Source organism: Giraffa tippelskirchi, chromosome 3 (genome assembly GCF_054371585.1).
Source record: "Giraffa tippelskirchi isolate mGirTip1 chromosome 3, T2T-mGirTip1v1.2.pri, whole genome shotgun sequence".
NCBI classification, from domain to species: Eukaryota; Metazoa; Chordata; class Mammalia; order Artiodactyla; family Giraffidae; genus Giraffa; species Giraffa tippelskirchi.
In genome coordinates, this window is record NC_137277.1 from 108,660,128 (window position 1) to 108,671,133 (window position 11,006).

The 11,006-nt window shown below is 38.8% G+C and overlaps 1 protein-coding gene across 8 annotated transcripts in view; it reads right to left on the reverse strand.

Annotated features, from left to right (window-relative positions):
• EPC2 (enhancer of polycomb 2) overlaps window positions 1-11,006 on the reverse strand; it is a 250,165-nt gene that overhangs the window by 46,197 nt on the left and 192,962 nt on the right. For all 8 annotated transcript variants that reach the window (XM_081580544.1, XM_081580542.1, XM_081580541.1 and 5 more), the window contains one exon: window positions 938-1,083. In XM_081580544.1, coding sequence (XP_081436670.1) covers window positions 938-1,083 — 146 coding nt within the window. The remainder of the gene's footprint in view (window positions 1-937; window positions 1,084-11,006) is intronic.

Genomic DNA, 11,006 nt, shown 5'->3' on the forward strand with positions numbered 1-11,006 from the left:
TGGATAAGTGTGAGAAATGCTCTGAAGAGCTAGCAATACCTCAGGGATTTAAAGGACTAACTTGGAAGTTGGGGGAAAATAATGAATTTGTATAGTTAAACAAGAGAAAAGTTTTAACAGTCTAGTGTAAAAAGCTTATTTATATCAGTTACTCCTTACTACATTAATAAAAATTAGCATATTAATATACCACACAGGTACACCAACAATTACTTTTATTTTTTAAATTTAACTGTAATATCAACACACGCTCATTATAATAAATTTGGAAAACACAGAAAAAGAACATAAAATTCACCAATAATTTAAGCACCTAAATATAACCACTGCTGGCATTTTGTTGTACATTCTTATTTTCTATGCACATGTAGAAATGCTTTAAACAAACCTTAGAGTTTTCCACTTCAGCAATTCTCTGTTCTGTTTTTACATTTCCTGTATCATGTATAGAATGTCCCACTAAAGAAAATTCCTTCTTTGTAAATTTTTCCTTCACTTAAAATTTTATATGGTATATAAATAAGCAAAACTAAAATAATCTTAAATGGTAAAAGCACCTTAATACAAATCTGAGCAACTTTATTGATGTGAGATGACTACGAAACAACTCAACCAAGCAAATTTAGTTACTGAAGTGTCAAAAAGACAGCTCTATGAAAAGGATCAAGAAGATATTATAACAATGTAACTAGTATTATTTCTGTATCCAAATAAGAAAAAAGTCAGAACTGTACTTTTCATACTCTTATTCAAAGACAGTATGCTTAAGTATTTCTTGAACTGTCAAGGAATACTGTAAATAGAAATTCAAGGATCTTCAGAAAAGAAATTCAAGAGACAGTAAAAGGTAATAAACATAGGTCTAAATGAAATGCAAAATAAAGCTGCTAGTTAGATGAAATGTTAAGACAAGAGACATTTTTACAAGGTACAGTACCTGATTAGAACTGGCTTTTTCAAGTCTGTCAATCATAATTTCAAATTGCAAAGGCTTAATTTCCATCTTTCTGTTAAGTCTATTTAATAAGGTCTCATCTTCTGAGTCCATATCATAATCTGGTTGTTCATTGTCTAGATTAAAGGCTAGAAAAGAAAAAAAAAAAATCTTCAAACTCAGGAGAAATCATGGAGTTATATAGTGTTTATATTTGACCACAGAATACTCCCAAAGTATATAAAGCACTGACCAGAGTTAATGAGCAGACATCAAAAAGTTGGTTTTAGAGATTTAGCTGAAAATAAATTTTAATTCATATATGATTTAAAGCTTAACAGAACCATTAAAAATAGCAACTAGAATTTTTTATTTTAAAAACAAAGGGTCACAAATATATATTAAAATATAAACTAACAAATATATAAAAAATGATAATACTTATTCTCATGGTAGTTTGGCAGCATAATCAGAAGTTATGGGATAAAATTAACAACCCAGAAATAAACTCAAGTACAAAATACATGATGAGAATAGCATTTCAAACCACTGGAAATAAAACAGACTTAAAAAAAAAAAATGAGGCATTTTCCTGACAGACTAATTTTCTTTAAAAAAAAATTTTAACGTGCAACATTATAGATGGATCTGAGGCACTATGCTAAATGAAATAAGTCAAAGAAAGACAAATAATGTATGATCTCACTTTTATGTGGAACCTAAAAAAAACCCCAAACTCATAGAAAGAGATCAGACTTGTGGTTACCAGAGGCAGAAGGTGGGATGAGGGGGAAAGAGAAGAAGGTAGAGGAGCATGAAAGATACAGAAAAATTGCTAGGAAATTAACATTTTCAAACTTTCACTTTTGGGGGTACAGTTTCTTTTCTTGGCTGTTAGGCTTTATCACGCATTAACAAAGAGAACAACCAACATGGCATGTTATCAAGAGATATTGCTTGAAATATTCTTAGTGATGTGTGCAAGAAATTTGCTATTTCAAATGAAATCATCTTTAAGGATTGTCTAGCTCTGAGAAGCTGAGTTCTAAATTTGACCAGAAATTAATTTCTGTGCCCCTGAAGTCAACTGCTTCTTTTTATGAACTGACAAAAATCAGGATGAGGTACTCACTAATATTTAGAATGGACCACCATAATTTTGAATGGACCCCATGAACAGTATGATAAGGCAAAAAGATATGACACTGGAAGATGAGAGCTCAGGTCTGTAGGTGTCCAATATGCTACCGGGGAAGAGGGAAGAAACAGCTCTATAAAGAATGAAGAAGCTGGGCCAAAGCGAAAACAATGCCCAGCTGTGGATGTGTCTGGTGGTGAAAGTCAAGCCTGATGCTGTAAGGAACAATACTGCATAGGAAGCTGGAATGTTAGGTCAATGAATCAAGGTAAACTGGACATGGTCAAGCAGGAGAGGGAAAGAGTAAATACCAACGTTTTAGAAATCAGTGAATTAAAATGGGCCAGAATGGGTGAATTTAATTCAGATGACTATTATATCCTACTACTGTGAGCAAGAATCCCTTAGAAAGAAATGGAGTAGCCCTCATAGTCAACAGAAGAGTCCGAAATGCGGTACTTGGGCGAAATCTCAAAAATGACAGAATGATCTCGTTTGATTCCAGCAAACCATTCAACATCACAGTAATCCAAGTCTATGCTCCCAACCACTAATGCCAAAGAAGCTAAAGTAGAATGCTTCTACAACTAACATCAAAGACATCTTTTTCATTACAGAGGACTGGAATGCAAAAGTAAGAAGCCAAGAGATACCTGCAGTAACAGGCAAGTTTGGCCTTGGCGTACAAAATGAAGCACAGCAAAGGCTAACAGAGTCTTGCCAAGAGAATGCAATGGTCACAGCAAACACCCTCTTCGAACCCCAAAAGAGATGACTCTACACATGGACATCACTAGATGGTCAATACAGAAATCTGCTCTAATTCAGGCTCTTAAACAAGATAAAGTGTTAATTAGGCAAGAACTTTATTAACAGTGTAAATTTTGAAACAGCCTCTGTAGGTTTGAAAATTCTCTAGCACATCCTATATCCCTCCTTATAATGAAGTCTCAGAACCACATTTTCCCAAGCTGGTGAAATATTTTTATATCTTTTATAAATCTACTCCATTAACTTAAGGCATGTAGAACATGAAATTATGACAACTGGTTGGACTGTTATCTTTAGATATGAAAGACTAGTTATATTATGTACATAGAATTAATAAAATTGCCTTAATAGTGTGTTTTTCCCCTGATTTCTCTACCTAACTTGAGATGGTTAGAAAAATTGGTATTTAGAATTAAACCAGTTGTCATCAAAGTAACTGTTAGCCAAATCTGAGTCATCTGTGACTGCTTTCCCACTGCAAGATCAGAATTTAAAGACTTCCCTGGTGGTCCAGTAAATTGCGACTCTGCGCTTCCAATACAAGGGGCACAGGTTCAATCCCTGGTTGGCAAACTATGATCCTGCCACAGGGTGCATCCAGAAAGAAACAAGAGCAGAATTTAGAATGTGTGACGGATCAGATGGCCTGAAAAGCCAGATATGTGTATTATCCGTCCCTGTACAGAAAGTTTACTAACGCCTGGGGTAAACTGTACACAGGTTGGCACAGACCAACTGACTAAAAAACTTTCCTGATTATTCAGGACACATGGTCAGACCCACTCCTTATCCAGAACTGAGAAACTGAAGTTCTTACTGGCTCCATGTCATCTTTTCTCTCAAATTTTCAAAGCCATGGAATGTGAGAATCAGATGAAGTATCTTGTTCAATCTCCCTCATTTCAGAGATGAAAATTTATTCCTAGAGAAGTTCTCAGGTCACGTCTCTTAGTGGCAGAAGCCATCCTCAACTTCTTGAACCTACACTCAATCCTGACCTCAGGAGTCTCGAAACATGAATGTTCTGTATGGTGAGGGAGTCATATTAGAAAGTGAGCTTCTTAGGGGCTTCCCTGGTGGTTGGTCCAGCAATTAAGAATCCACCTTCCAATGCAGGGGATGTGGGTTCAATCCCTGGTCAGGAAACTAAGATCCCACATGCCCTAGAGCGGCTAACCCAGCAACACAACTACTGAAGCCCGAGAGGTCTGCAGCCTGTGCTCCACAACAAGAGAAGCCTGCACACTGCAACTAGAGAAAGCGCTCACACTACAATGAAGACCCTGGGCACTGCAGCGAAGACACAGCACAGCCAAAATAAAAAAGAACTTTTTTTAAAAAAAGAAAGCTTTTTCAACAGGTCTAAATTGTTGGGAATCTCCTCCTTGAATTGAACTGGCATCCACCTCCAGTTGAACTTTCTGTTCTTTTAATTTATTCCAACTCTAATGCAAGTCAGAATGAAGAATGTGATTAAATGAAACATAAGCAGTATACAGAATGAGACTCAGCAGGTAAAGAATCCCGCCTGCAATGTAGGAGACCAGAGTTTGATCCCTGGGTAGGGAATATTCCCTGGAGGAGGAAATGGCAACCCACTCCAGTATTCTTGCCTGGAAACTCCCACGGACAGAGAGGAGCCTGGTGGGCTATAGTCCATGGGGGTCACAAAGAGTCAGAAACGACTTAGCACCTAAATAGAAATCAGATTCATTATATCTCTGCAGCCAAGATGGAGAAGTTCTATACAGTCAGCAAAAACAAGATCTGGAGCTGACTGTGGCTCAGATGATCCGCTCCTTACTACAAAATTCAGACTTAAATTGAAGAAAGTAGAGAAAACCAATAGACCATTCAGATGTGACCTAAATCAAATCCTCTATGATTACACAGTAGAGGTGACAAACAGATTCAAGGGATTAAATCTGGTAGACAGAGTGAATGAAGAACTATGGATGGAGGTTTGCAATGCTGCATAGGAGGCAGTGACCAAAACCATCCCAAAGAAAAAAAAAATGCAAGAAGGTAAAATGGTTGTCAGAGGAAGTTTACAAACAGCTGAGAGAAGAAGAGATGTGAAAGGCAAAGGAGAAAGGGAAAGATATCCAATTGAATGCAGAATTCCAGAGAAGAGCAAGTAGAGATAAGAAAGCCTTCTTAAGTGAACAATGCAAATAAGAGAAAAACAACAGAATGGGAAAGACTAGACATCTCTTAAAGAAAATGAGAGATACCAAGGGAACACTTCATGCAAAGATAGGCACAACAAAGGAAAGAAAGGGCAAGGACCTAACAAAAGCAGAAGAGATTAAGAAGGGGTGGCAAGAATACACGGAAGAACTATACAAAAAAGGTCTTCATGACCAGGATAACCACAATGGTATGGTAACTCACCTACAGCCAGACATCCTGGAGTGTGAGGTCAAGTGGGCCTTAGGAAGCATCACCACAAACAAAGCTAGTGGAAGTGATGAAATTCCAGCTGAGCTATTTCAAATCCTAGAAGATGATGTTGTGTGGCACTCAATATGCCAGAAAATTTGGAAAACTCAGCAGTTGCCACAGGACTGGAAAAGGTCAGTTTTCATTCCAATCCCAAAGAAAAGCAATCCCAAAGAATGCTCAAACTACCACACAATTGCACTCATCTCACATGCTAGTAAAGCAATGCTCAAAATTCTCCAAGCCAGGCTTCAACAGTATGTGAACTGTGAACTTCCAGATGTTCAAGCTAGATTTAGAAAAGGCAGAGGAACCAGAGATCAAATTGCCAACATCCGTTGGATCACAGAAAAATGCAAGGGAATTCCACTGCTTCACTGACTAGGCTAAAGCCTTTGACTGTGTGGATCACAACAAACTGGAAAATTCCTAAAGAGATGGGAATACCAGACCACCTTACTTGCCTCCTGAGCAATCTGTATGTAGATCAAGAAGCAACAGCGAGAACTGGACATGGAACAACTAACTGATTCAAAATGGAGAAAGGAGTGTATCAAGGCTGGATACTGTCACTCTGCTTATTTAATAGCTATGCAGAGTACATCATGCAAAATGCCCAGGCTGGATGAAGCACAAGCTGGAATCAAAATTGCCAGGAGAAACATCAACAACCTCAGACATGCAGATGATATCACTCTAAAGGCAGAAAGCAAAGCAGAACTAGAGAGCCTCTTCGTGAGGGTGAAAAAGCTGGCTTAAAACTCAACATTCAAAAAAACTAAGATCATGAAATCTGGTCCCATCATTTCATGGCAAACAGATGGGGAAAATGTACAAAGAGTGGCAGATTTTATTTTCTTGGGCTCCTAAATCACCGTGGACAGTGATTGCCAGCCACAAAATTAAAAGATGCTTGCTCCTTGGAAGAAAAGCTATGACAAAACTAGACAGGGTATGAAATAGCAGAGATGGCACTTTGCCGACAAAGGTCCCTAGAGTCAAAGCTGTGTGTGTCAGTCACTCAGTTGTGTCCAACTCTTTGCAACCCCATGGCTGTAGCCCACCAGGCTCCTCTGTCCATGGAATTCTCCAGGCAAGAATACTGGAGTGGGTTGCCATGCCCTCCTCCAGGGGATGTTCTCGACTCATGGACTAAACCCTGGTCTCCTGCATTCCAAGTGGATGCTTTACCGTCTGAGCTACGAGGGAAGCCCATAGTCAAAGCTGGTTACTGGTTTTTCCAGTAGTCATGGAGAGTTGGACCATAAAGATAGCTGAGTGCCAAAACCTTGATGCTTTCAAACTATGGTGCTAGAGAAGACTCAAGAGTCCCCTGGATAGCAAGATCTTTTTACCAGTCAATCCTAAGGAAATCAACACGGAATATTCATTGGAAGGAATGATGCTGAAGCACCAATACTTGGACCACTTGATGTGAAGAGCCAACTCATTGGAAGACACTGATGCTGGGAAAGACTAAGGACAGGAGAAGGGTCAGCAGAGGATGAGATGGTTGGATGGCATCACCAACTCGACAGACATGAGTTTGAGCAAACTCTGAAAGATATCTGAAAGACAGTGGAGGACAGAGGAACCCGGAGTGCTGCAGTCCGTAGGGTCACAAAGAGTTGGACGCAACTGAGCAACTGAACAACAACAACCATAGTTTCAATTTCATTAACACTATGAAAAGTATACACATTTCTGCTATAACATGATATGAGTTTCTAAAAAAAAAAAAAATCCTCTAAATGTACAATTGTACATCAACGATAATAGGCTCATGTGAAGTCCATATAACTTATCAGAACCCAAACAAACCATAAATGTTATAATAGATGGTCATGTAAGTGACTTACAATAGCTGGCTACTACCTCAAGGAACACTAAAAAAAGCACAAAAAAAACCCCAGAATGTAACTGCTGCCTTGTGAATACTCAGACAACACTGACTGTAAAGGAACTTGGTACATTAGGGCTTCAGGAGGAAATGCTATGTGAAAGCTGTGCAAGGCTGGGAATATATCTTTCTGGGAAAGGAATTCTAGGTGCAGGTACTTATTTTTAATTTTTTAATATAGAGTTGGAATGGCTCATTAAATGTTGAGCAGTCAAGGTAAAGCACTTGCTCTTCCCTAATGAAGATTTTAATCCTTCTGTTACTATCCCAGCCCCCTTTGGCAAGGAAAATCATAAAAGAAACAACACAACTTCCATATAGTACTGATCTCATTTCCTCCCTTTACTCACTGTTGTTAAGCTAATTAGTATCATACACACTTGTGCAGAATAGTCTGGACAGCAAATCTGTATTACTAAGGACAAAAGAAATAACTTTATGTAGATTACCTGTCCTGATGCTGTTTTTCTTATAATATCCTAACTGATACAAATTTATCATTTGTATAGCCCCATGCCATAGCTCTCTTTGTAATGAATGAGATATTGTTTATAAATCCATCAACTAACAAGAAAAATGCATATAAAACATATTTCACAGGCAATTATCTACATAATTATATTAGTTCAGTTCAGTTGCTCAGTCATATCCGACTCTTTGCAACTCCATGGACTGCAGCACGCAGGCCTTCCTGTCCATCACCAACTCCTGGAGCTTGCTCAAACTCATGTCAATCAAGTTGGTGATGCCATCCAACCATCTCATCCTATGTCTTCCCCTTCTCCTCCCGCCTTCTAATCTTTCCCAGCATCAGGGTCTTTTCAAATGAATCAGTTCTTTGCATCAGTTAGCCAAAGCATTGAAGCTTCAGCTTCAGCACCAGTCCTTCCAAAGAATATTCAGGACTGAGTTTCTTTAGGATGGACTGGTTTGATCTCCTTGCAGTCCAAGGGACTCTCAAGAGTCTTCTCCAACACCACAGTTCAAAAGTATCAATTCTTCAGCACTCAGCTTTCTTTATAGTCCAACTCTCACATCCAACATGACTATCGGAAAAGCCGTAACTTTGACTAGATGGACCTTTGTTGGCAAAGTAATGTCACTGCTTTTTAACATGCTGTCTAGGCTGGTCATAGCTTTTCTTCCAAGGAGCAAGCATCTTTTAATTTCATGGCTGCAGTCACTATCTACAGTGATTTTGGAGCCCAAGAAAATAAAGTCTGTCACTGTTTCCATTGTTTCCCCATCTACTTGCCACGAAGTGATGGGATCAGATGCCATGACCTTCATTTTTTAAATGCTGAGTTTTAAGCCAACTTTTTCACTTTCCTCTTTCATTTTCATCCAGAGGCTCTTTAGTTCCTCTTCATTTTCTGCCATAAGGGTGGTGTCATCTGCATATCTGAGGTTACTGATATTTCTCCCAACAATCTTGATTCCAGCTTGTGCTTCATCCAGCCTAGCATTTTGCATGATGTATTCTGAATAGAAGTTAAATAAGCAAGGTGACAATATACAGCCTTGATATACTCCTTTCCCAATTTGGAACCAGTCCATTGTTCCATATCTGGTTCTAACTGTTGCTTCTTGACCTGCATAAAGATTTCTCAGGAGGCAGGTAAGGTGGTCTAGTGTTCCCATCTCTTTAGGAATTTTCCAGTTTGTTCTGATCCACACAGTCGAAGGCTTTGGCATAGTCAATAAAGCAGATGTTTTTCTGGAATTCTCTTGTTTTTTCTATGATCCAATGGATGTTGGCAAGTTTTTCTCTTGTTCCTCTGCCTTTTCTAAATCCAGCTTGAACATCTGGAAGTTCTTGGTTCAGGTAATGTTGAAGTCTAGCTTGTAGAATTTTGAGCATTACTTTGCTAGTGTGTGAGATGAGTGCAATTGTGGGGTAGTTTGAATATTCTTTGGCATTGCCCTTCTTTGGGACTAGAATGAAAACTGACCTTTTTGAGTCCTGTGGCAACTGCTGAGTTTTCCAAATTTGCTGGCATATTGAGTGCTGCACTTTAACAGCATCATCTTTTAGGATTTGAAATAGCTCAGCTGGAATCCCATCACTTCCACTAGCTTTGTTTGTAGTGATGCTTCCTAAGGCCCACTTGACTTCGAATTGGCGGATGTCTGACTCTAGATGAGTGCGATCACACCATTGTGGTCATTTGGGTCATTAAGATCTTTTTTGTATAACTCTCAATTTTATATATATATATATATTATATATATATATATTATATATAATATTATAGAATTTCCACTTAAAGGGCTTTTTTTGGATGGGCATGGCAAGAGAAAGTGTTTTATTTCATTTTTTAATGTGGTAAAATACACGTAAGGGAAAATGTATTTTCTTAACCATTTTTAAGCATACAGCTTAGTGATATTAAGTACACTCACAATACTATGCAACCATCACCATCACCCATCTCTAGAAGCACCAGAACGGTTTCATAATTTCCTACTACTACTTCTTGCTCACACTGCCAAAAACATGATGCAACTTAGAAAGGCAGAAAGTGAAGAGAAACTCAAGAGCCTCTTGAAAGTCAAAGAGGAGAGCGAAAAACCTGGCTTAAAACCCAAAATTCAAAAAACTAAGATCATGGCATCCAGTCCCATTACTTTTTTAAGGCAAACAGACGGTGGAAGAAATGGAAAAAGTGACAAGACTTGATTTGGGGGGGGGGGCTCCAAAATCACTACGGATGGTGATTGCAGTCATGAAATGAAAAGAGCTTCCACCTTAGGAAAAAAGTTATGATGAACCTAGACAAAATATGAAAAAGCAGAGATCATTTTGCTGACAAAAGTCTGTAACAGTCAAAGCTATGGCTTTTCCAGTAATCATCTCTGGGTGTTAGAGCTGGACCACAAAGAAGGCTGAGAGCTGAAGAATTGATTCTTTCGAATTGTGGTACTAGAAAAGACTCTTGAGCGTCCCTTGGACAGCAAGGAGATCAAATCAGTCAGTCCTAAAGAAAATCAGTCCTGAATATTCTTTGGAAGGACTGATGCTGCAGTTGAAACTCCAATACTTTGGTCACCCTGATGTGAAGAGTCAACTCCCTGGAAAAGACCCTGATGCTGGGAAAGATTGAGGGCAGGAGGAGAAGCAGGGGACAGAGGATGAAACAGTTGGATGGCATCACCGACTCAATGGACAGGAGTTTGAGTAAACTCTGGGAGATAGTGAAGGACAGGGAAGTGTGGCGTGCTGCAGTCCATAGGGTAGCAAAGAGTCCAACATGACTGAGCAATCAAACAACAAGTACCGTGTAGAAATAATACCTATTTCCTACACATACCAGAGAAATAGTTTACAGAGTAAATCAATAGAAGTTTGTAAAATATACAAAATCCTGGTTTAGCATGAATTCAACGTATTAAGTGCTTACTTAATGGGTCAGGCAGAAAGCTAGGTATAATACCCAGAGATAAACAGAGAAATCTCTGTCCATAGTTCCTCATTTTGAGTATGAAAATATTACACTTGTAAACACTCCTGTATACAAAAAGAACTTCCTGTCTCTCAAGGTTTTCCTCCCAAACACACATATCTGGTGGTCACTGGGTTTAAAACATTGTTTTTGTGGGTATGTTTTTTAAAAAGTCATTACTTTATTTCTCCTGCAGTATGTCCCAAGTCTCACCCACATCTGGTTAGTTCCAAAACTATTCAACTTCAAAACTGGTCCAGCAACACAGCTGCCCACAGATGAGCCTGGGAACTGTCAGAGACCTGCCGAGGTACTGGAGGGCATGGGTCATGTCCAGAGATGGCAATGTGGAAAGCAGTCCTCCAATACCACTCAGCT